The 25,119-nt window shown below is 31.2% G+C and overlaps 4 protein-coding genes across 12 annotated transcripts in view; 2 read left to right on the top strand and 2 right to left on the bottom strand.

Moving 5' to 3' along the window:
* LOC145194094 (1-acylglycerol-3-phosphate O-acyltransferase ABHD5-like) overlaps positions 1 to 4,091 on the bottom strand; it is a 16,195-nt gene extending 12,104 nt beyond the window's left edge. Inside the window, exon 1 of the mRNA XM_090067776.1 lies at positions 3,987 to 4,091. The gene's annotated coding sequence lies outside the window, so the exon portion shown is untranslated. The remainder of the gene's footprint in view (positions 1 to 3,986) is intronic.
* Positions 1 to 10,673, top strand: part of LOC145194173 (uncharacterized) — a 17,224-nt gene extending 6,551 nt beyond the window's left edge. For 3 of the 9 annotated variants that reach the window (XM_090067770.1, XM_090067769.1, XM_090067773.1), the window contains 15 exons: positions 835 to 1,108; positions 1,671 to 1,724; positions 1,903 to 1,988; positions 2,493 to 2,555; positions 6,567 to 6,917; positions 7,066 to 7,206; positions 7,448 to 7,688; positions 7,839 to 7,894; positions 8,021 to 8,078; positions 8,175 to 8,389; positions 8,622 to 8,673; positions 8,952 to 9,037; positions 9,335 to 9,958; positions 10,041 to 10,119; positions 10,230 to 10,673. In XM_090067770.1, the coding sequence (XP_089923896.1) occupies positions 835 to 1,108; positions 1,671 to 1,724; positions 1,903 to 1,988; positions 2,493 to 2,555; positions 6,567 to 6,917; positions 7,066 to 7,206; positions 7,448 to 7,688; positions 7,839 to 7,894; positions 8,021 to 8,078; positions 8,175 to 8,389; positions 8,622 to 8,673; positions 8,952 to 9,037; positions 9,335 to 9,958; positions 10,041 to 10,119; positions 10,230 to 10,435 (2,586 nt within the window). In that variant the 3' untranslated portion in view covers positions 10,436 to 10,673. Of the gene's footprint in view, positions 1 to 437; positions 555 to 834; positions 1,109 to 1,670; positions 1,725 to 1,902; positions 1,989 to 2,492; positions 2,697 to 3,229; positions 3,541 to 4,364; positions 4,440 to 4,708; positions 5,001 to 5,278; positions 5,374 to 6,566; positions 6,918 to 7,065; positions 7,207 to 7,447; positions 7,689 to 7,838; positions 7,895 to 8,020; positions 8,079 to 8,174; positions 8,390 to 8,621; positions 8,674 to 8,951; positions 9,038 to 9,334; positions 9,959 to 10,040; positions 10,120 to 10,229 lie in introns of those variants that run through there. The other 6 variants (XM_090067771.1, XM_080071788.2, XM_080071790.2 and 3 more) reach the window with 6 other exon arrangements.
* On the bottom strand, positions 10,524 to 25,119 carry LOC145194177 (divergent protein kinase domain 1C-like). Its single transcript, XM_080071796.2, has 4 exons — positions 24,846 to 25,119; positions 24,536 to 24,728; positions 13,064 to 13,704; positions 10,524 to 11,618 (listed from the first exon to the last, which is right to left on the bottom strand). Exons 1-4 carry the CDS (start codon positions 25,032 to 25,034, stop codon positions 11,412 to 11,414), a joined length of 1,230 nt encoding a protein of 409 aa, XP_079927922.2. The 5' UTR covers positions 25,035 to 25,119; the 3' UTR covers positions 10,524 to 11,411.
* Positions 18,153 to 22,952, top strand: LOC149880961 (E3 SUMO-protein ligase ZBED1-like). Its single transcript, XM_090067775.1, has 2 exons — positions 18,153 to 22,459; positions 22,792 to 22,952. The coding sequence occupies exon 1, from the start codon at positions 18,738 to 18,740 to the stop codon at positions 20,784 to 20,786; it is 2,049 nt and encodes a 682-aa protein (XP_089923901.1). The 5' UTR covers positions 18,153 to 18,737; the 3' UTR covers positions 20,787 to 22,459; positions 22,792 to 22,952.

The following is a 25,119-nucleotide window of genomic DNA, read 5'->3' as shown; positions in this document are numbered from 1 at the left end:
TTTAATTTATTCCATTATCTTTAGTTTATGGTTGTTGTTTTTTTTTTCTTTTTTTGTGATGTCATTTTTTCTTGTACTTTTTATTAAAAATTTAACTTCTTCTGGTTATAAGTTCTTTTATTCTTCTGAAAAGACATTTTGTGATATTTCTGCAATTCTATTCAAGCTTATGTAATAACAATACTGATTAATTTATTAAAGATAAGAATAATAAAGTTAGTTAGAATTAAATAAAATCCTAAGGTGCTTACATTCCCACTTTTATGCAATCATGAAATAGAATAGGCCATGCAGGATTAATGTAAAAGACAAATATTCTTAAATGCTCAGTGCAAGGGCTATGAAAGCATTTAAGTCATAAACTCTAATTGCATTAAATGTTTTGTTTCATTAATGCTCCATATTTTCCTACAGATTTATGCTTTATGTTTAATAATAGTTTTTCATAGATTATAAAAAAAATGTTCAAATTATCTCAATGACTGTTTTCAGTTAAGTTGTGATTTGAGTTTAATTAGCCATGGGGTCCAGGAAAAAAGCTCTGTAATATAATGGTAATTTGTTTTAATATTAGAATTTTTTGCTGTTAAATATGGATAATTCAATTACTACTGCTGATTATTTATGATTCATATAATAAAAATTTTTTAATGTTCTAAACCTTTTTTATTGAAGGATTTGATGACTTTGTTTATTGTTTTAGGACACTGTCTTTTTATTTATAACCTTTTTTTTATACTTAATAATTCTTTTATAAATACTTTTCTGATAATTTTTTGTTTTTTATTCTTTTTTAAAAAATTAAGATTACAACTTTTATCTTGTTATACACAGCCAGTTGTAAAATCGGAGATACTAGAAAGTAGAGAACCCTTTGAGACTCCTGTATCCCTAGAATCAACTTCAGATAAAAAGCAAATTTCTGAGATGAAGGCCACAGCTACTGTTCCACCATTTCTAAGTCTAGGGACAAACGGACAAGCTTCTTCATCATTCTCCAATGATGCTAACTGTTCAAAAATAACAAATAGATTCACACAACAACATTCATCAGCATTACCAAACACATTCATGACTCAAGGGAAAAATTTATCGCCAGAAAGGATAGGTGAGTCAATCTTATACCAAGATTTATCAGAAGAGTTAATTTCACATAAACTTATATAGCAATATGCTTGCATAACTTTGATATGCAAGTATATTGCATATAAGTTTAGAAGTTACCATGGCAACCCATGCTATGCTAAATTTGAATAAGCTTCATTTTTTTTCTTTGTTAAATTTACTGTAAAGTTTGAATTTCTTTAATTATACCAAAAGAACATATAGGCTGGAAAAATTACAAGATATAGTTTTAGGATCTGAAAAGGTAAATTGAGAGTGGAATGCGCTTAGCAGAGATTTAAGACATAAGAAATTAGAAAATGAAGATAAATGAAGGTCAATAAGAGTAGAATGATATTCCACAAGAAATATTAGACATTTAAAATAGATTTTTTCATTTACATTGATTATTGTTAAACAGGGTTGTTTATCAAGATATCTTAATCATTTTTAAAGTTCATCACCTTTCTAATTTTTGTATGCTTCAACTTTACTTGAAATAATATTTTTGTCTTATTTCATTACTAGCATAATATTTAAATATAATTTTTTATTTTACTTATTAGGTCCATATTCAGTTAACCAACATGCTCTTCAAAATCAAGATATATTAAAATATGGTAAAGTCTGTTTGTGTGTTTTAAAAAATTTGTTGCTTTATTAGGATTAAACTATTTTCTGATATTTAGATACAAAATATTTTCAAATTTTTTATTTTTTTATTTTAGCAACAATTGTAATTTATTGTAATACAATAATTTTTCTGATGCTTTTAACCATGCAAAGTTTTATTTATAGGTGAACGTTATGGAGATACCTATGAAAGAAGAGATTCTTTTGAGAAGCGTTTAAGTTCTCCAACTTTAATACTAACTCCACATAAGGTAATAATTGTGTGCATAATCAATATATAACATAGAAAGTTTAAGTAAGAAGATATACAAAATATAATTGAAGGATATAGGGGAAAATATAAATTTATGTAAATTTATGTAAATGTTGATTTATTGAAATAAACCTTAAGTTTTTATATAAAGTATGTCTTCTCTCAAAGAACTTGTTTATAAAGTTATAACCAGGAATTTTTTTCTCTGTTGCTTAGTGACTTGTTGTTAGAGGCTTAGTACAGCAGGCTTCTACAAACTATTATTTAGTAACACAAGTGTTTCTTATCATGCAGATAACATGGAAATTTTTTGGTTTTTGTAATAATATTTTGAGATGATTTTGTAATAATATTTTGAGGGTCAAAACTACTTTGCAGTTGAGTTCATTTTTTGATATCATACTAAGAAAATTTATTAGGAGTAAAGTTTATAATATTTCAAACTGTAACAATGCTGAAATATAAAATTAAGTGTCTTAACTTTACAAGAATTTACACATAGGATCGTCCACAAAGCAGCATTGGTTTGGTACTTCCGCAACCCTCAAGGATCAAGTTTGAAGAGGTTGAATAATTTATATTTTGTTTCTTTTTTTTGTTTCTTTATTATTCAAAACAAGGATAAACCAACTTGGTTAAATGTGTATAAAAATGATCTCTGTACTTGATTAATAAGTAACAATAAAGTGATAATTTAAGTGTTAAAGTAGATAATTTTGCTTGGATTTATTTATGGTATGTTCATACATTTAAAAATTTGTCATTTTTTAACAAATCATTCTACTCTAAAAAGGTTTATACCACTGAATTTTTTGCTCAATCCAGTGATATATAACAACTTGATATTTGAATATTTTAAAATTTTCATATCACATTTAACCAATATGATTCATTTTTGAATATCATACTCAGAAAATTTATTAGGAGTAATGTTTATAATATTTCAAACTATAACAATGCTGTAGTATAAAATTAAGTGTCCTAACTTTACAAGAATTAACACCTTAGGATCGCCCACAAAGCAGCATTGCTTTGCTACTTCTGTTATATGTCACATATTGGTTAAATGTTATGTTTTATGTTATATGTGACATATCACATTTAACCAATATGTGATATATAATATAATATATTTCACATTTAACTAGTATGTGACATGAAAATATTCAAATATTCAAATATCAAGTTGTTATATATCACTGGATTGAGCAAAAAATTCAGTGGTATAAACCTTTTTAGAGTAGAATGATTTGTTAAAAAATGACAAATTTTTGCTTTAACACTTAAACTATCACTTTATTGTTATTTATTAATCAAGTACAGAGATTTTTGTATCAAAATAAAGTCATCCAAAGATCAATCAAAACATGTTAATAAAAATAGTATTGAGTTTTTAGTTATTTTATAATGTTGTGTGATGTCATGTTTGAATGTCAGCATGCAAGTCTATCTATAAGCAGTAGAAACAGAAAGGTAAAAAGCAACATGTACAGCAATTCTATCTTATAGTTATTTACAACAAAAAAAAACAACAAAAAAAAACAACAAAACAATCAATCAGGTAATGGGATTACAGTCAAATGAACTTTGAACTTCTCAAAGAAAAACGTAGCTTACCAGCCTACCTATTTGATAGCAAATAATAAGTACTTAGTACCTCAATAATTTCACTTAATTTGGGAAATTTAATTATAAAATAATTTAAAATTATGTGCAAACAAGTTTTAAAAGTACATGTACTTACTTTCTATCTCAATTTGTAACACAAGTGAAAAGAAAATTTCGAAAGCCTCTATTTTAATTGAAAATTTGATCGTTTTGAAGAAGTAATATTACGTGAAGTAAACACAATTAAAAGAGTATGATGTATCTTTTATAAAAGTATCTGAATTAGAAACGATTCAAATTAATAATAGAGCCAGAGAAAAAAAAAAAAATTCTAAAATTCAGAGTTTGACCAAAAATAAAAAACCGAAAAAGGCAAGATTTCACATACCTAATATGTATGTTCTTTATTATTGCTTTCCTATTTTAAAGATTATTACGAATGTTAAAAAAAGATGCATGGCAATATATTTCTTAATTTTTTTTGTTGCTATTTAAGTACTTATTTTTTTTAATGAAAATCATAAACAATACTGATGATGTAACTAGAACATAAACGTTAATTTCGATATTGCAATCAATGCTAATTAGCTAAAGTAGATTCTCAGTATGGTTTTTAACTTTATAATAACAAGACGTTCTTTTCAAAAGTAAACCATAACCCATTCATAAGTGATTGTAATATTGCAAACAAATATAGGATTAAGATTATCGATATCTGTTAAACTAATTTTAAACTTTTTTACTCCACGTTGATTTGCGAAAAAAGTTTTAGAGAACACAAGGAAACGGTTAGTGCGCACGGGAAAAATTATAACAGCCCATAAAAACGCTAAATACAATGGTTTTTTAGTTATGGAATTTTCACCTCGCCTTTAAACAATAAAATGAACAGATGGAGTTTTTCTAGCATTTTATTTATTGTTTGCTTTTTCTGGAGGTTTATCATAATATTCGTTTCGTGTAACAATAACAACGCTTAATTGATATATATATCTATGTCATCGTAAGACTTTGGTGCATTATACTTTTGAAAATCAATATTGACCGACTTTTGTTTGCACATAGATAGCTTTTGTTGCCATTTAACTAAATAATAGCCGCTTATCTTTTACAGATATGCGCGAAAATTTGCGAGAGGAGCTTTTCTGTATCTTGTTCGAATTCGTTGTTTATTTTTTTATGCTATGGATCAAATCCTTAAAAGTACTCTGTAGCAAAATTAGGATATTTCAAATTGTTGACGTTGTTTTATAATTGCTTATTTGTTTGTTTATTTGGGATCCATGTGAAAAAGTCCAATTGTTTGTGTACTTAATAGATTAAATAGTGTTTTCTTCACCAGTCAACTTAGCGTATGGTTTTTTTTCTGAAAAAATAGCTACGTCTTAAAGTTTATTTCAAGGTTTGTTTTTTTAAGTCTTTTTTTTTCATCCATGCTACAAAGTTTTGTCAGAGAATTATTATACGTTTGAAAGCATGGATTGATATATAAATGTATACAATAAAAAGTCTTAACAATATTCTTCTTAGTTCAAGTTATCTCTTACTCTTTTTTTGTCATTACCTGAATTAGCGATAAAAAGCTTTTAAATTCAAACGAGAAAAAAAAAAAAAATCGTCACTTGACAAAAATATGATAAGTATCTCGATTGGTACGCAGATTAAGTGGCTTAATTTATGTTTTTCTCTGTTTAAAACCACTTACAAAAAAAAAACTTTGTTAAGTAAAAGCTTTTTGATTGGAAAAGAAATTTGCAGCGGTATCAAGAGTAAAAGTATATATATCGTTCATTTTATTTCACTTCAGATATCTTTAAAGTTATCAGATATATTTAAAATTAAAAAGATATCCTTTTTTTCATTTAATTAGAAATTATAATATTCTATAAGTTAAAAAATATCTCCGATATGTAGTTTTAAAGATCGGTCAGTGCATTTGTCAATGTAATCAATAGTTCTTTGAAATTATTCAAGCGTACACGCCAGTTAATACATACATACATACATACATACATACATACATACATACATACATACATACATACATACATACATACATACATACATACATACATACATACATACATACATACATACATACATACATACATACATACATACATACATACATACATACATACATACATATATATACATACATACGTTTGAAGCACTCTAAAATTTTTATAAAAGTGTTTTTTTTTTGTCTTTTATTGTTAACAACTTTAAATTAAGATACTTAGCATGCTCGATTCCCGATTTCTTACAATATAATTATCCTATTGTCAAACAAAAGAATTTGTAATTTTCACGTTGGAAAGAGAAATTAAAATGCATTTTTATTGATAATTATGATGGTGGTTAGCCTCATAAAAAAAGATTTATTTAACCTAGTTTTTTGTATTTTGAACTTTTTTTGCACTTGTGTATGGTAATAGTTAAATCACAAGTAATTTGTTTGAAGAATTTGTGGTAACGTTTTTTTTTAATTTACTTGAGAATTTTAGGAAAAATCTTTATAAATGTTCTAGACTTTCATATGAAATTTTTAATAGGAAGTTAACGGAGAAAGAAAAAAATCTAAAATAAAAATTACCAGAACATGTTTCCCACGACAAAAAGTTCTATAATATTTCAAAAGTTTTCTACGAATTCTGTAAATATTACAGGAATCTTGTAGACTCCTGTAGAATCCCAAAAAGTTCTTTAGGAATTCTATTGACATTCTATAGGATTTCAAATAACTTTTTGTCCTGGATTCTTGATTGGTTTTTGACCCACTAGTTAAGTATTAGAATATATATATATATATATATATATATATATATATATATATATATATATATATATATATATATATATATATATATATATATATATATATATATATATATATATATATATATATATATATATTCCGTTTTTTGTACGAATCAGTTATGCATTTTTGTTCTTTGAATTATTTTAGAATCAACTGATGCCTGGAAGTTTAATGAGTTCCTCTCGTTATAACCACGAAACTGCCGTTGCAATGCGTTCCCCTTCACCGCGTTTCTCGCCTTTTTTACCGCCACGTCTCCCTCATGCTCCTCCATCTTCGTGCCCTGTTCATGGTCAAGAACCTGGACATCTGCATGATGAAAGACTACCAAGACAAAATTTGCATACTCACGAAGATATAAGAGGACGTTTACCTGGATTACCAATGGATCCGATTTCTCATATACCTAGAGAATTTAGCTCTTTATACGCACAGAATTCGCGTCTTAGAGAAGAAGTACAGTCAATTTATAGTAGGCATCCTTCACAGCAAATGGAGGTATTCAGCAACATTGGCAAAATTTTGTATTTTTAAGGCGAATTTTTTAAAAACTTTAAAAATTTATCAAAACAACTTATAATTGATAAATTTCTTCATAGTACATACTTTTGTTGACAAGTTAACAAATTTTGGGTGCTTTTATTAGCTTAAAGAGCATCGAGCCTTAGAAGAAGATTTACGCAGGCGTGGTCTCGATTACCGCTGGAACACCTTGCCTCCCCATCTATTAGATGAGCATTATCGAAGACATCTTTTGAATAGTGGAATAGAGCATTCTTCTTATAAGGCAGGTTTTCAAATCTTATAAATTCTTCCTTGCAAAGTAAAAACTTTGCAGTAATATTTTGTTAGATCTGAATAAAACCTATTGAAAGCAAAGGAGTGACATAAAAAACTCCATTTCTTGTGTGCAATATACCAACCTGCCTTCAAAACTTTGAATTTAACTTATCAGGCTTTAACAGAAACGTGCTAATATAATCAGGGACCCAGATGTTATTTATCTTTTGTTTATTTTGCATTTTTAGGAATCATTGCAACCTCCGTTATACCCTCCTCATTTTTATTATGGTCGGGATTATCCGTTGCATATTGATCCGTATATGCACTACCCTCCTTATGGTAATACTCATTACCAACATGCTCCAGCGAGTCCTCAGTTAGCGGATTTATATCGAAGAAGTTTGTCACAAAGGCAGGACGCTAAGTTTGATGAACGTATTCATAGAACTCTATCCACAGAGCTACTTAAAAGAAAAAACGAGCAAGGTTAGGATACATATTATTAAGCAAAAGATGATCTCCGATGAATAACGGAAAAGCGAATGAAGATTCTGGAAATTGACAAAGTGTTGTTTTGATTTTTTTTTTTTTTTTTGTTGCATTATTACTTTTTTTAATTATCATTAAAATTTTTAGCCGAAGAAAAAAGTGAAGTTAAGAAACAGCAAAGCATGTCTGCACCGAATGAACAGGTATTAAATTTTCTTTTTTTCTTTTTCTTTCTTTTTTTTTTTTTTAAACGAATCATTTTAATGTATAGCATTATCAATTTAATCAAATTAATGTATGGCAAATGCACTCGTTATTTTAACTATTAGAAAATGCCTCATTTCAAAGGGATTACAAATATGTGCAGATCACCATCAAAACTTCACGGTGAGTAGGTTTATAATTGTTCTAGCTCGTAATAATTTGTTGTGACTATTTTACGTGTTTCATGACTCGATAATATTTTTGAATAAACTTGTTTAGATTCGGGACGGCAACCTAACTCGGTTCGTTCTTTAATTACTTCTGAGCTTCCTGATTCTAAAACTGAATTAGCTGCTGCCAGTATATTGGCTAACATGAATCGAATAAACCAATCGCCTCCCGATGAAATAGAAAGTCTCAACATTTGTCAAACTGATGTTTTTACCAATCAACAGAAATGTGGCGAAGATGGTTCTCCTGAACAAGCGAGTGAGGTGAGAATTTCTTCTGGTTATCAAAATTCATTTTAGAAAAAAAGTTTTTCAGATTTTATTAAAGTTGATGAATGACGCTCGAGAGCTATATTTGTATAATAACTCATCACTAATAGATATTACACGCGAACTTAAATGACCATTAAGTAACTCACAGGGTTTGAAGAAATCAACGAAATTATCATTTTTTGTTTGAAACTCACTTTTTGAAGCACACTGTTTCAACTTTTAGAAATTGGCATTTTTTATTGCTCTCGGACTGGTTACTCATTCGAGAAAAAGAGGTAAAATTAAATATCTATTATTATGCAATACAAGAGTTATACATTGACAACTATACCGCATTTACAAAGTTTGCAATCAAATATTGATAACTTTGTAAAAAAAAAAAAACAATATCACTAAGATTCGAATTCGTTATACCAACACCTTTATGATTGTACTCTAATTTGTGTTGCTCCGTCTACTTTTACGAATCAGTTACACCTCAGCTAAAATAGTATGTAATTACATTTTTCATAAAGTTCATGCTTTTGTTTTAATGATTCTAACTTTTTCATAGCTCTCGAAAATGAAATAAATATCAATCGATGGAATAGAAAGTCTTCGAAGTTTCATGGTAGACCAAAGAAAAGAACTAAGAGAGAGGTACCCGTTGCGTAAAATATTTTCATTCGTAGCTATATTTCTAGGGTTGGCGAACTGAAACTTCTAAGTCAAAAATACAATTTTTCCAGGAGTGACAATAAACTAAGTAATAGAGAAGTTAAAAAGGAAAACTTTTGTTCAATAGATTTACAGACTCACGTGGCGTATGTGCTTTAGTGCAGTTTTGCATTGACAAAAGTTTAATACATTGCAATAATGAAAGACAAATTTTTCGTTAAGTACTTTAGTTCGCCGAGTCTAGATTTTTGTGTTTTAAAAGAACATTGTTTTTATTAGGTGCCAGAAGATGGTAGCAGTAATGGTGACACACGTGCTAACTCAGAACTCGATTTTTACACTGGACCCATGACTCGTCATAAACAACAAATGTTGCAAGAGCAAGAAAGTCTTCTAGAGGAAATCAAAAAAAGAAACTTGGTCGATTCTATCGAAGGGCCTGTTGACGAGACTAAGTCTATAAAAAAAGAAACGGATATCAATGTTCAACCATTTCCAACTGCTACAAAAAAATTTTACAAGCTGTACCAGCCCAAAATTGTTTCACCACCTGAAAAAGAAAATAATGCTCCATACAAAGGGGCGTTAGATCACATTTCGGATCTAGAACGCATAAAATCGATAGAAAATGGTTATAGGCATACTGAGCACACCCGGATTTTTACGCGGGAAAAGTCTCATGAAATTGACCACGAATCCTACCGTCGCGATCTTTTGAATAGGAACGAATCAGAATTTCTGAAACTAGAAGATTACGAAACAAGAAAAGAATCAATTTATTCTGGCTTGCAAATCAGTAGAACACCGAGAGAAAGCAATTTATACGCTCAAACCAATCACGATTCTCCGCTTGAACGTGCAAAATCTTATCGTAATACAGACAATGAGTTAGCTCGATATATGGTAAAATTTGCTACTATAAACTATGGGAGTATAGCCAGGAGTTATTAAAAGATTACATTTATTTTTCATTTTTATTGTTTAGGACGAAGCTAGTCCCGAACGGTTTTTTAGATGGCCTGGTGTTGAGGCAATTGGTTTATCGTATAAAGCATATCATGCCGGTGGGTATTTTTACCGTTAGTATTTGGTCATTTATTTCGCTAATAAAAGAAAAGAAATTTTTTTTCTTTTCTTTTTACTTCAAAATTTTATAGTTTGATGCGTTTTTTAGAACTTGTTACGAGAAGAAACCATCTACTAAAAGCTTACGAAGTTCTTAATCAAGAGGATCGCAATGCCCAAATGGAAAGGGAGCAACTTGAGAAAGATATGATGATTTACAACGACCGACGCATGCGTCTTGCTGAGCGTAGACAAAGTATGCATCAGTCGTTAGAATCTATGACAAATTCTTTAAGAAGCATGTCAAATTTTTGATGGAAAGTAGAAAGTTACGCTTCCATTCGTAAAAACTAATTTTAGTCTCATTTATTTTTGCTTCGATAGACAATAAATTATCATCATATTTTACACGCTATATTTATTTTAAATGTATATGAAGAAAAATGTAATCTATAAAAACAAATATTCCGTCATTTATTTATACTGAAGCTATAAATATTTATACTAAAGCTATAAATATTTTAATTTATGCTGAAAAAAAATATCTTTTAAATTTAAAGTCGTCTTTTTTCCTCACCTAATATTTATATTACAAAAAAATAAAAAATGCTGAAATTTTAAAATGCATTTTGATAAATAATTCAATACCATATTTTACAAATTGCACTACTGAATTCATGTTTGACGAATTGAATTATTCGTTCGATAAAACACTATTTATTTTCAGTTTTAAGACACTGCATTAACATACTTATGAACAACTTTCTGGCACTCTAAACGTCTTCAGTTAATCTAACACACTAAACGTCTTCAGTTTATCTGGCACTCTAAACGTCTTCAGGTTATCTGGCACTCTAAACGTCTTCAATTTATCTGACACACTAAACGTCTTCAGTCTATCTCACACGCTAAACGTCTTCAGTTTATCTGACACACTAAACGTCTTCAGTGTATCCGGCACTATAAACGTCTTCAGTTTATCTCACACACTAAACGTCTTCAGTTGCCGACTTTGTTGTAGTTTTAAACAATTATATTTATAATGAACTCAATTAACATGCGAAAATACTCAGCATTTATTTTTTTTATTAACAGCTTTTGCAGACAATTTTTTTTTTTTTTTATCTTAGTTCACTTAAATTTTTATTCCCAGTCGAAAACTTTTAGAGAAATTTCAGTATGGGCATTAATTTCCTATATACGCATACATCATAAATTTATATAGCGTGTGTATAATTTTAAAAAATCACTTGTGTGATCTGAAGAATAATTTAAGATAATATAAGATTTTTTATGAGAATAAAGAGATTTTCAATAAAAATGCTAGTTCCTTTATCGTCCGCTTCACTTGAGGGTGAGTATTACTAAATTTACCAAAACTCTCAGAGCGGCAGTCTAAAAGTAATTGATTTAAGCGAGCTCTTATTTTGACCGGAACCTTGCTACTTAAAAGTCCTGATAACGGCCATTTTGGATAAAGGATATCACGACAGAAAATCTAAAAAAGAATAAAACAAATTTCTACACACCGCTTTTAATTTGATAAATTCATCTAACGATATCAATTATAGGAAAAGATCACTTTCAAATATACCGCTTACTCAAGCTTATGATTAAAACTATTGCGTTGTTCATAAAGTAATTTCTTTTTTTCTCAACGGATAACCTAATTGTATTTTTTACAGCCAACTTCGCACTTCAGCTGCATAAACAATATTTTGACAACTTAAATAGTAAGGCTTGTTTGTTAGAAAACTTGTTAAACTCTTTGCAATTGTTTTTGTTTGGTGCTCTAGCGAAGATGGAAAATCAAAAGCACCATTTATCATTTATCGGCATATTTTACTCTTTTACTATCGAAAAAGTAGAACTACAGTTTGAGCGAAATTATGTGATGAGTACGGAGAAGATATTTTGATCAAATGACATTTCCAAAATTAATTTGCGAAGTTTCGTTCCGGCAATTTCAATGTTAAAGATGCACCAAGTTCTGGAAGGACCGTTAAAGCCGATGATAGATGCAAACCGCATTGATAGATGCAAACCGCCGAATAACAACTGATGAGATTGCTGAGAGTTTAAATTAGTCAAATTCGACCGTTCATGATCACGCGAAACGTCTTGGCTTAATTTCAAAACTCGACCTATGGGTTTCACATTTTTACAGAACGAAACTTGCTTAGCCGCATTAACAACTGTGATTTGCTTCTCAAACGTCAAAAAAAAAATTATCCCATTTTGAAGCGAATGATTACTAACGACGAAAAATGGATTGTTTACAAAAAATGACTACTAGCTCAAACCACTTCGAAGGCCGATATTCACCAAAAAAATGTCATACTACCAGTTTGGTGGCATTTCAAGTGGATTGCTTTTTTTTTTTGAGATTCTAGCGGACAATACTACGATTAAATTCTGAAGTGTACCGTGAACAACTGGACAAATTGAATGATTAACTCAAACAGAAAAGGCAAGAACCGATCAATAGAAAAAGTATAGTGTTCCAACACGATAATGCGAGACCTTATACAAGTTTGTCAACTTCCCAAAAGCTTTCACAGCTTGAATGGGATATACTATCATATTCATCATATTCACTAGATTTGGTAGCTTCGGACTTCGAACTACTTGTTCCGGCCTCAGTAAAATTTTAAGAACAAGAAAATCCTTTACTCCAAATCAGGACGTCAAATATCACTTGGGCCAGAATTTTTGCCAGCAATGTTTTAGGAATGTGGATTCAATCTCCTGCCCAAAAGATGTCAAATTTGATTGGACCAAAACGGAGAATATGTAATTTAATAAAATATTTACACACTCTAAAAAATTGTCACCAAAAAAACCTTTTCACCAAAAAAAAAAAAAAAAAAAACAAAACGAAATGACTTTATGAACAACCTAACAGATCACTCACATTTATAAAAAAAGATTTTTTAAAGGAACCTGCAAGTTGTTAGTGATAGATTTTGTGGTACATCGACTATTCTTCGTATCACATTCAGAGTGACAATCAAAGAAATTGCATTCACGGTCAGATTGACATAATGGTTGAGATAACATTTCCTCTATTTTTTCCTTTGAAAATACCAAATCAACATCAATCGCCTTCACATCAAAATTTTTTGTCAATCCAAAGTTGCTTTCTTGAATATCGCAATGTGACAACGCCCCTGCAAAAGTGTGCTGAAAATCTTGGATTAATTGAAGAAAGCCAGAAGCTATTCTTACTCTTTCAACCCAGGACGTGACGCTAAGAACTTCAGGAAAAATCCTGCTATAAGGCTGAATTGACTCCACTGCGTAAAATTCTCCACAAGTACCTATTATTTTTGGAAAAGATTTTAAATTCCGGTGAAGTGCAAACATAACCAATTCTGATTGAGCAACCATTAAAAGTGCTGATTGCATTTCCTTAACGGTAAGACTGTCCATGACTTTGCCAAGAATCGTTTTTAGAAATAAATCGATGTCATTAGCGAACACTCTTGCTGAAGCCGCACCAAAAGACGATCGGACTTCTTCACTAACAGTTTTTAAAAATGCTTTTCGTACAGTGGATATATTGTGAGCTTTCGTGATAATGTCTAAAAAAGAAGAAAATTTTATAAAATTAAATTAATATACAAATGATAATTTGAAATTATAAAAACTTAAAGAAAAGAATGTGCATCACGTGAACTTGATTTAAGAAAAAAAAAAAGAACTATTTTCTCACTTTAAGCCATCAGAAGAAATCATTTCTAAAATACCTTTATACCTTCACCCTGTACGTGTTTTTGTAATATTCCCTAATCCAGAGCTAAGAGCTCAAGCGCATCAAGTCGCATTGAGTCGTCAAGGTGTGTTTTAATAAAACGAGCTTACCTCAAGAAAGTCACCTTAGTTAAATAATGCTTCGTTAGTTTGCTTTTGCCTGCCATTTCTTCTAACAACCGGTTCTTTGCTATTTTTTACTCTTATCACTATTTTTCTCTTTTTACGTCTTCTATAGGCACCGCCGATTCGGTTCGTAAAATCCGCAAAAAGCCAATCCGACTTATTTTGCGGATTAAAATAGTCAGTTCGTAAAAATTTTTCGGATTAATAATCCGAAAACTAATTTACGAACCACTAGCGAATTTTTTTTTTTGCGGATTCACTTCGCTGTTCGGATTATCAATCCGAAAAATTTTTACGAACCACTAGCGGATTTTTTTTTTTGCGGATTCTCTTTGCTGTTCGGATTATTAATCCGAAAAATTTTTACAAATCAATTTAACTTTAATTCGTTTAGCGAATTATACGAATCGCGTTCCGTTCGCGTCACCATTAAATGGTGTGGTAGAGACCGCCGATTCGTTACTGTTTATCGGTTTGCGGATTGTGCACCGAATTATCTATGCTAAACGGTTCAAACTACTTACGGATTGATTTGATCCGAAAATAATTTATCGGAAAATAATTCGTTAAAATTTTTTCGGATTATTTTTTCGGATTGCAATCCGATTCAATACTTTCGGATCGGATTGCAATTCGAAAAATTTTTTTCGAATTGGAATCCGAACCGATATTATTTTTACGGATTTATACGGATTCAGAATAAAAAAAGCTTTCGAATTAAAATTCATTTTTATTTATTTATAATATTCAAATATACAATGAAACGAAATGATTTCCTTGTTAAGAAATAAAAAAAAGTCAAAATCACACTGAAAGTTAATCATTTTCCAAATTCATTTCCTGGCCACACAATGTCTTGAATTTTACTGAGTTGCTTAGTGTTTTCTTTCATATATACCAACATCTCAACCTTTGAGATTGAAAGATTGGTTCTTCTAGAGCTGTATATATTCCCTGCTGTTGAGAAAACTCTTTCAGATGTTGATGATGCAGCAGGTATACAGAGGTTTTTTCTGGCCAGCCTTGACATTATTGGGTAAATATACTGGTTTTGTTTCCAGAATTCCAGTACATTTGTATTTGCTGGAGCCGGTTTTGAATTCAAATACCCCTCAATTTCAGCAGAAATGGCTTTCTTGGTGCTTGTTTCACCTCCAGGATTAATGTAACCTGCACCAAACACTTTCTTCCTCAGTTGTTCAGTGAAATCAAAGTCGTCATCATCTTCATCATCCAACATTGAAGGGGAAGGAGTGCTTTGGGTAGCCAAAATTTCTTTTTTTGACAGTTCTTCCATAGCTTTTTTTACTGCAGTTTTGACTACTTCAAATTTTTCCCCCTCATCCACAAAGCACATGCCGTTGCTGTTAGGATCTAAAAAATGAGCTATAGAAAATTCAATATTCATCAACTCCCCTTCGAATCTTTTGTTTAGATCTTCATTGAAGTAGTGAGCAAGCTCTGATGACACCTCGGTTTTTGGCTTGATCATCTCCCTTGCTAATCTTTCTCTAATGTTGTATAGGCAATTAATAACGGAACAGATGCTAACATTCTTTTCACTGCTGCATTTCTCAGAGAATTCTGAGAGGCCTTTCAGAAGCCGGATGACAGATTGAATAGATTCCAATTCATCATCTGTTGGTAAAAGATCTGTGAACTTACAACCTCCAGAAACAGTAGGGTTCGGATTCTTTAAAGAATGCATCGCCGGAAGAAGATCCACCACAGACTCCATTTGATGGAGGTCAGAGTTCCATCTTGTGGGGCATCTCTGTACTAACTTCGTTCTGGAGTTTTTTAAGGCTTTGGCAGCATTAACTAAAGTCATAGCTTTTTGAGAGGACTGGTTGAAGTGACCTACTAATTTTGTTATTTTGTGGTTGAGAATCGACCATTTTGGACATCTTTTATCATCGACAGCACCACTGACAACTAGATTTAGACGGTGGTCGACACACCAAATTGCACTTTGAACCCCAATTGATTTCCTAACACCTGCTTGGACATTAGCTGCACCGTCGACTGTTATCCAGGTTTTGACTCCAAAATCAAGTTCCAGTTTGTTGATAGATTCATTGAGCTTCTTGGCAATATTGTCGGCAGTATGTTGTTCGGGGAAGTAGGACATTTCTACCAAGAAGCGCTTTAATTGGAACTTTGAATCTATATAGTGGAGTGTAAGGCTCATGAAAGACAAATTGGTGTGATCAGTGGTCCACACGTCGGATGTAAAGGCCACTCCATCAAGATTTGACTTGTCTAAATTTAAAATGCTTTTTACTTGTTCCTTGATGAATTTAAAAAGGAGAGGAATGTATTTTGTAGATATATTCTTTGCTGTAATGGCTCTGAATTGACCGTTGGTTGCAGTTCTCATCATCCGGGTGAATGCGTCAGTTTCTACAATAGAAAATGGTTGAGTGTCCTCAATCACCCATTTAGTAATGTCAACAACAGTTCTTATTTGATTGATGTCAGTAACTTCCCATTCAGGTTTGGTAGCCTGTTTTCTGCCTTGCAGTGTCTGTGTGTTGAAAGTGCCACAAGTTCCACTTGGTCCAGGCTGTGGCGATACTGGTGTATCTTTTTGTGTTTGTGGACATCTCCTCTTTTTTCCTCTTTCTTGTGTTTGTTCAAAATCTGAGTCTTCAGAGGTAAGCTCATCAAAAATGTCTGGTATTGTTGATTTTTGCTTGTCTTTCCTTTCTAATTGTTTATATAAATTCAAGTGGACTCTTTTCAAATGGTTCCTTAAAGGACTTGTGGTGCTTTTATTGATTAAGTATATTTTGCCACAGGCCTTGCATTTTGCCTTGTTTTCCTCCACATTGTTGAAGAATTCCCAAATATTAGACAGCTTAGGCATCTGAAAAGAAAAAAAAAGTGAAAAAAAAAAAAAAAAGGAACGAATCGGATTGAGTTTGCCATATCGGATCGGACGAATATTTCGGATTATTTATTGAATTTAAAACCCACAAAAACGGATCAGATTGTTAATAAGGATTACTTTTCGGATTAAAAATTCGAAAACACGGATCAAATCACATTTTCGATTTACTGACTTTTTATTGAAATATTTGCCTCAATATTTCCTTAATATTTGCCTTAATAAAACGTGATAGTTTTTTATGCATACAAACAGTTTCCGAAAAAGAACTAATTATTTATTAAGTTATTTGAAAATTTTCCTTAATATTCGTCTTAACAATAAATGATATTTTAGAGGCATGCATAAAGTTTTCAATAAAAGAACTAATTATTTGCCTTAATTATTGAAATGAGCGTAACAATTTTTCAAACTAGTTTTTATCTCTATTTCTATTTTTATTTCTGTTAATATTTAAGTAGAAGAAATATTACAATATAAATTTTATCGGACCAATCCACTAATTGAAGCAATCCGCAAAGCGAAATAATTCGCAAAGGAATTCGATCCACAAAAAAAAAAAAAAAAAAACCGCAAAAATTCAGTTTGAAATATTCTTAACTTTTAAATCAAATTAATATAATAATGGCTTACCGTAATAAATGTAGGTGAAGAATAGTAGACTTGATCTGTTGAACGAATTGTTGTAGGTTAAGATTTCCAAATACAACTGATTGAAAATAAAAAAGAAATCCACTATTTATAGGACGCGCACATAATAAAAACGTAATTTTTTTGGACCACACCATAGGCACCGCCGATTCGGTTCGTAAAATCCGCAAAAAGCCAATCCGACTTATTTTGCGGATTAAAATAGTCAGTTCGTAAAAATTTTTCGGATTAATAATCCGAAAACTAATTTACGAACCACTAGCGAATTTTTTTTTTGCGGATTCACTTCGCTGTTCGGATTATCAATCCGAAAAATTTTTACAAATCAATTTAACTTTAATTCGTTTAGCGAATTATACGAATCGCGTTCCGTTCGCGTCACCATTAAATGGTGTGGTCCAAAAAAATTACGTTTTTATTATGTGCGCGTCCTATAAATAGTGGATTTCTTTTTTATTTTCAATCAGTTGTATTTGGAAATCTTAACCTACAACAATTCGTTCAACAGATCAAGTCTACTATTCTTCACCTACATTTATTACGGTAAGCCATTATTATATTAATTTGATTTAAAAGTTAAGAATATTTCAAACTGAATTTTTGCGGTTTTTTTTTTTTTTTTTTTGTGGATCGAATTCCTTTGCGAATTATTTCGCTTTGCGGATTGCTTCAATTAGTGGATTGGTCCGATAAAATTTATATTGTAATATTTCTTCTACTTAAATATTAACAGAAATAAAAATAGAAATAGAGATAAAAACTAGTTTGAAAAATTGTTACGCTCATTTCAATAATTAAGGCAAATAATTAGTTCTTTTATTGAAAACTTTATGCATGCCTCTAAAATATCATTTATTGTTAAGACGAATATTAAGGAAAATTTTCAAATAACTTAATAAATAATTAGTTCTTTTTCGGAAACTGTTTGTATGCATAAAAAACTATCACGTTTTATTAAGGCAAATATTAAGGAAATATTGAGGCAAATATTTCAATAAAAAGTCAGTAAATCGAAAATGTGATTTGATCCGTGTTTTCGAATTTTTAATCCGAAAAGTAATCCTTATTAACAATCTGATCCGTTTTTGTGGGTTTTAAATTCAATAAATAATCCGAAATATTCGTCCGATCCGATATGGCAAACTCAATCCGATTCGTTCCTTTTTTTTTTTTTTTTCACTTTTTTTTTCTTTTCAGATGCCTAAGCTGTCTAATATTTGGGAATTCTTCAACAATGTGGAGGAAAACAAGGCAAAATGCAAGGCCTGTGGCAAAATATACTTAATCAATAAAAGCACCACAAGTCCTTTAAGGAACCATTTGAAAAGAGTCCACTTGAATTTATATAAACAATTAGAAAGGAAAGACAAGCAAAAATCAACAATACCAGACATTTTTGATGAGCTTACCTCTGAAGACTCAGATTTTGAACAAACACAAGAAAGAGGAAAAAAGAGGAGATGTCCACAAACACAAAAAGATACACCAGTATCGCCACAGCCTGGACCAAGTGGAACTTGTGGCACTTTCAACACACAGACACTGCAAGGCAGAAAACAGGCTACCAAACCTGAATGGGAAGTTACTGACATCAATCAAATAAGAACTGTTGTTGACATTACTAAATGGGTGATTGAGGACACTCAACCATTTTCTATTGTAGAAACTGACGCATTCACCCGGATGATGAGAACTGCAACCAACGGTCAATTCAGAGCCATTACAGCAAAGAATATATCTACAAAATACATTCCTCTCCTTTTTAAATTCATCAAGGAACAAGTAAAAAGCATTTTAAATTTAGACAAGTCAAATCTTGATGGAGTGGCCTTTACATCCGACGTGTGGACCACTGATCACACCAATTTGTCTTTCATGAGCCTTACACTCCACTATATAGATTCAAAGTTCCAATTAAAGCGCTTCTTGGTAGAAATGTCCTACTTCCCCGAACAACATACTGCCGACAATATTGCCAAGAAGCTCAATGAATCTATCAACAAACTGGAACTTGATTTTGGAGTCAAAACCTGGATAACAGTCGACGGTGCAGCTAATGTCCAAGCAGGTGTTAGGAAATCAATTGGGGTTCAAAGTGCAATTTGGTGTGTCGACCACCGTCTAAATCTAGTTGTCAGTGGTGCTGTCGATGATAAAAGATGTCCAAAATGGTCGATTCTCAACCACAAAATAACAAAATTAGTAGGTCACTTCAACCAGTCCTCTCAAAAAGCTATGACTTTAGTTAATGCTGCCAAAGCCTTAAAAAACTCCAGAACGAAGTTAGTACAGAGATGCCCCACAAGATGGAACTCTGACCTCCATCAAATGGAGTCTGTGGTGGATCTTCTTCCGGCGATGCATTCTTTAAAGAATCCGAACCCTACTGTTTCTGGAGGTTGTAAGTTCACAGATCTTTTACCAACAGATGATGAATTGGAATCTATTCAATCTGTCATCCGGCTTCTGAAAGGCCTCTCAGAATTCTCTGAGAAATGCAGCAGTGAAAAGAATGTTAGCATCTGTTCCGTTATTAATTGCCTATACAACATTAGAGAAAGATTAGCAAGGGAGATGATCAAGCCAAAAACCGAGGTGTCATCAGAGCTTGCTCACTACTTCAATGAAGATCTAAACAAAAGATTCGAAGGGGAGTTGATGAATATTGAATTTTCTATAGCTCATTTTTTAGATCCTAACAGCAACGGCATGTGCTTTGTGGATGAGGGGGAAAAATTTGAAGTAGTCAAAACTGCAGTAAAAAAAGCTATGGAAGAACTGTCAAAAAAAGAAATTTTGGCTACCCAAAGCACTCCTTCCCCTTCAATGTTGGATGATGAAGATGATGACGACTTTGATTTCACTGAACAACTGAGGAAGAAAGTGTTTGGTGCAGGTTACATTAATCCTGGAGGTGAAACAAGCACCAAGAAAGCCATTTCTGCTGAAATTGAGGGGTATTTGAATTCAAAACCGGCTCCAGCAAATACAAATGTACTGGAATTCTGGAAACAAAACCAGTATATTTACCCAATAATGTCAAGGCTGGCCAGAAAAAACCTCTGTATACCTGCTGCATCATCAACATCTGAAAGAGTTTTCTCAACAGCAGGGAATATATACAGCTCTAGAAGAACCAATCTTTCAATCTCAAAGGTTGAGATGTTGGTATATATGAAAGAAAACACTAAGCAACTCAGTAAAATTCAAGACATTGTGTGGCCAGGAAATGAATTTGGAAAATGATTAACTTTCAGTGTGATTTTGACTTTTTTTTATTTCTTAACAAGGAAATCATTTCGTTTCATTGTATATTTGAATATTATAAATAAATAAAAATGAATTTTAATTCGAAAGCTTTTTTTATTCTGAATCCGTATAAATCCGTAAAAATAATATCGGTTCGGATTCCAATTCGAAAAAAATTTTTCGAATTGCAATCCGATCCGAAAGTATCGAATCGGATTGCAATACGAAAAAATAATCCGAAAAAATTTTAACGAATTATTTTCCGATAAATTATTTTCGGATCAAATCAATCCGTAAGTAATTTGAACCGTTTAGCATAGATAATTCGGTGCACAATCCGCAAACCGATAAACAGTAACGAATCGGCGGTCTCTAGTCTTCTACACACTTCGATACTTTCTATCATTTTTATAACAACGTCAAATGAATTATACAGTGCGGTACGGTTAAATAAATTGCTATTAAGGTGCATGTAAATGAATTACTTTTAAAGTACAGTATGGTTAAATGAATTACTCTTACGGTTTGTTTAATTCTGTTTTAAATTTTTTATATCTTCAAATGATTTCATTTCTATGTCTTCAGCGGTTTTAACTGTTCTTACTTCAATGTACTTATATACCAGGTTTTTAGTTCTTGCTGGATAATCAATGGCCTAGAAATAAACAAACTATTGTTATTTCTTTATTAGCAAAAAGACATTCAGACTTAAAAGTCTAGCAAATACAGTATTCTTATTTTAAAATTTTCCAAGCTGTTGAGAAATCTGACCGAGAATCAGTTCTCCTAAAAGCTGGAATACCATATTTAAACTGAGACCATCTTTAAACTATAAGAGAAATTTGAAAAAAAAAATTCAGAGTTCCACCGGCCTACCGGAGAATAAGCTTTTTGACTTTGATTTCTTTAGTTTGAAAAATGTTTATTTTTTAGATGTTAAGTAATTTCTGTGGATTTTTGCGTTTGATTGACAAAATTGTTGCTGATTCTTTAGCTGCATTTGATCTTAAATAGGTAAAATGCCTTGTTGTACTTCTGTTCGTTGTATTTTCCATTTGTTATTTTTATTCTGAAGGAGCAGTAATCGCATTTTACAACTTCTTTCACAATGTAATATGTACTAAACGTACAAATATGTAACAAACGTACAAACGTACAACCTACAACGTACTAAATTGTCTAAAATAAAAATTACCAATATTTCATGTAAACTAAATGTAGTTTCACGAAATTGTAATCACAATATCGAAACGTTGACAGTTTTACTTATTGTACTGGTTTCATTATTAGCACATTTAAAAATTACTTTTAAATTTTCGTAATCACTTTTAATTAATGCCGCAGTTATACTGCGGTGCAATAGTAGCGCAGACCTCTGCCGTCAAATGATTATTTCCACAATTTCCTGCATGCTATTCTAATACTTTTTAAAAAATCTCTTTCGATGTCTGTAATTGATCAAGCCTTGCATCTATCGTCAAAATATGTACGCGCAAATAAAGAATTAAAGACTAATTGTGATAACACGTACATATTGATATGAATGCCGCAATCAGCGCTACTACAGAATTTCTGAAATAAATCATTACGTATCGACACGATTAAAAGGTTAACCAACAAAATTCTTAAACCTATTCAGAGCTATTTTCAACATTCAGACCGAACTTAAGGTGAGTTTCCACTCATCCGTTTTAGCTACGAGAAAGGAATGGGAAAAGTAATCACGTGAGCATGCGCAGTAATTAATTTTCAAATTAAATCACAAGCTACGCATGCTCTCGTGATTAATTTTCCCATTCCTTTCCCTTTCCCGTAGCTAAAACGGATGAGTGGAAACTCACCTTTAGAGGCCACCTTTAAAAATAATTTTCAGTCACAAGACATTCAATTAGCTTTTCTTTAATACGTTACAAATAATTGCTTGTTTGTTGTCAAGACAATCTTTTGACATTTCCTTTTCAAAACTAATCTCTCATAAGAACACCACCCAAACCCCTAGTAGTTGCGTTTATACCACAATATTTTCCTAACGCTTGTAAACTTTATTTATATCATCATGTTTCTTTTTCTTTAAAGAAAACAGTCTAATATGGTCGTTTCCTTTTTACCTTTAGTACTAGAGACAGACAAAAATCACGGTAAAAAAGAAAAAAAAAAAAAAAAGAAGGAAAACCTCAAAAGCACAACAACAGAGCGCCTCATTCATATAACGAAATCATAACAAAGGCATGGCATTTTGTTGCTGTGCTTTTTCCATGGTTTCCTTTTTTTTTTTTTTTTACTGTTACTTTCGTCTGTCCTCTACTTAAGTGCACAAAATTTCAAACTTAGTTTTAAGGTCACAGCATTGTAAAAGACGTTTAATTAGAACAGAACCCAAAACCTTTTTAAACTTATTTAGTCTCTCACAATCTTTAAGGTGATAAAATGAAAATAAATCTTTTGTTTAATTTTCTTTATTTGATTAATCTCTTACCAAGCTAAAACGGACAATGATTTACGAATACATATGGATATGTATTTTTCGTATATTAATAATCTTTTTTCGTATGGGTGTAAAAATCTTTTGGGCCTTTATATTTTTAAATATCTATAACTAAAGATATAAAAGCTAAGTATATAAAACGAGGTAGAATATACAATTATGATTACCATGATTAATGGCGGGAAAAAATGGCGTATTAAGTTTTACAGGTAAAATTGGCGCATCGTAATTTTTCAACTTTCCCTGTATCGGAAATTTATCTGAAACTTGTTTCCAAAATCAATGATCTTTTTATCTTTTAATTAAAAAAAAAAAAAAAAAAAAAAAAAAAAAGTAAATTCTAAACAAACCCCTCATTGAAAGTCGTTACTTCTATGCAGATATCAACTTTCAAAGCAGGTATAAAGATTGTTATTCTTACCATGGTATTTGGATTTTATGTGAGACAGATCATCAGGAGTCAAATCAATTAAACCACAGGCAGTGGGCGGTGTGGATACCACCATAAACACCTCAAATTGTTAAACGCTTCGAGGAATCAGTCTTTGATAAGATCAAAGGGCCCGAGAAATAAAACCCACGAAGAGTGGGAAGATTGACACCACTATGAAAGAAATAACGGAGCAGACGTATCTTTTAAATTTATAGGAACTCGGCAATACAGGCTGCAAGAATGTTGAAAAAATTATTGAAAACAAGGACATGAAGCTATTCTCGATGGGCATCCATCAGATTAATCGCCATGTAAAATAAATTTATTACCGTATTGAGTTTTTGCTTTAAAACTGAACTGAAAACAAGAAAAAAAATATAACCTTGCTTAAAAATAAATCTTTGACTTTTTGTAAATATAAAAGTCATATCTAAAAATATTTCAAATTAACTATTTAAATGAGTTTTGAAAAAGAAATTGTATCATTAAGTTTAATTTTAATATGCGCCAATTTTACCATCGTCGTACGCTTTGTTTTAGGAGATTTGGCGGCTAAAACTGGCGCACTGAGTTTCCAATAATTGAAACTCGAAAAACAGTGCAACATTCGAAAAACATTGTTAAAACCAATTGATTATTAAAACCAACAATTCACCAAAAATATTTTAAACCGAGTATTCTTCAATCGTTTGTAAGACAAAGCTTACTGAAAATGCGCCGCTTTAACCCGCATCGACCATTTTGGAGATAACTCTCATTTTTTAAAATAAATTTTGGTGAAACCTAAACATGTAATTCTGATTAATAAACACAACAAAGAAACCTTACTATTCAAATACTCGAATAAAAACACAAGATCTTGCGGTTTCTTTTTCTTGATGACAATATCGGTCCCGTCGTGCTTTGCCATAAAAACGTACGTATTTCCATGATGAATGCAATTTTCAATCAATATGTTTCTGTTTACACACAACGCATCGCACAGACTACCATAAGTTAAACCGTTAGTAAAACTTACGCACTAAACAAAAATAAATACTACTGTTTAAGTCATGTTTTTCATAAGTTATTTGCTTGTTTTTTTAAACTGTTACATTTATTGCAGAACCTTGCATTCAAAATATAAAAAAATTCTTACCTGATTATTAATAAGGTTGGTAGCAGTTGTAGATAAACACTTCTCTGAGAATGGACGGTAAAATCGTTCAGAGATCATTATGTCATGCGGAAAATTCATTACATGAAAGATCATGATAACAAACACCGCGAATGATAGGATAAGCAATCGAAATTGCCGTTTCCTCACCCATCTTTGTATTGATGGCATCAGTAAATAATACTAAAAAAACATCTACAATAAACGTTTCCCAAATAAAGCGCTGTTTCCAAAAAAATCGTAATAAACACCAAAT

This window comes from Hydra viridissima, unplaced genomic scaffold, assembly GCF_058129835.1.
Source record: "Hydra viridissima isolate aposymbiotic clone 2 unplaced genomic scaffold, HvirCarnegie_v1 scaffold_12, whole genome shotgun sequence".
In the NCBI taxonomy this organism is placed as follows: Eukaryota; Metazoa; Cnidaria; class Hydrozoa; order Anthoathecata; family Hydridae; genus Hydra; species Hydra viridissima.
Note: the sequence above shows the minus strand (reverse complement) of the source record. Positions and strands in the feature narration are given on the sequence as shown.

Excerpts from the sequence above, each read along its gene's own strand:
- LOC145194177 (XM_080071796.2), bottom strand. The coding sequence starts at position 25,034 with ATGCCATCAATACAAAGATGGGTGAGGAAACGGCAATTTCGATTGCTT. Across the intron at positions 13,705-24,535 it reads TTTATTCGAGTATTTGAATA|ACATTATCACGAAAGCTCAC; the intron begins GTAAGGTTTCTT and ends CTTCTTTTTTAG. Across the intron at positions 11,619-13,063 it reads CTATCACTAACAACTTGCAG|ATTTTCTGTCGTGATATCCT; the intron begins GTTCCTTTAAAA and ends ATTCTTTTTTAG.
- LOC149880961 (XM_090067775.1), top strand. The coding sequence starts at position 18,738 with ATGCCTAAGCTGTCTAATATTTGGGAATTCTTCAACAATGTGGAGGAA.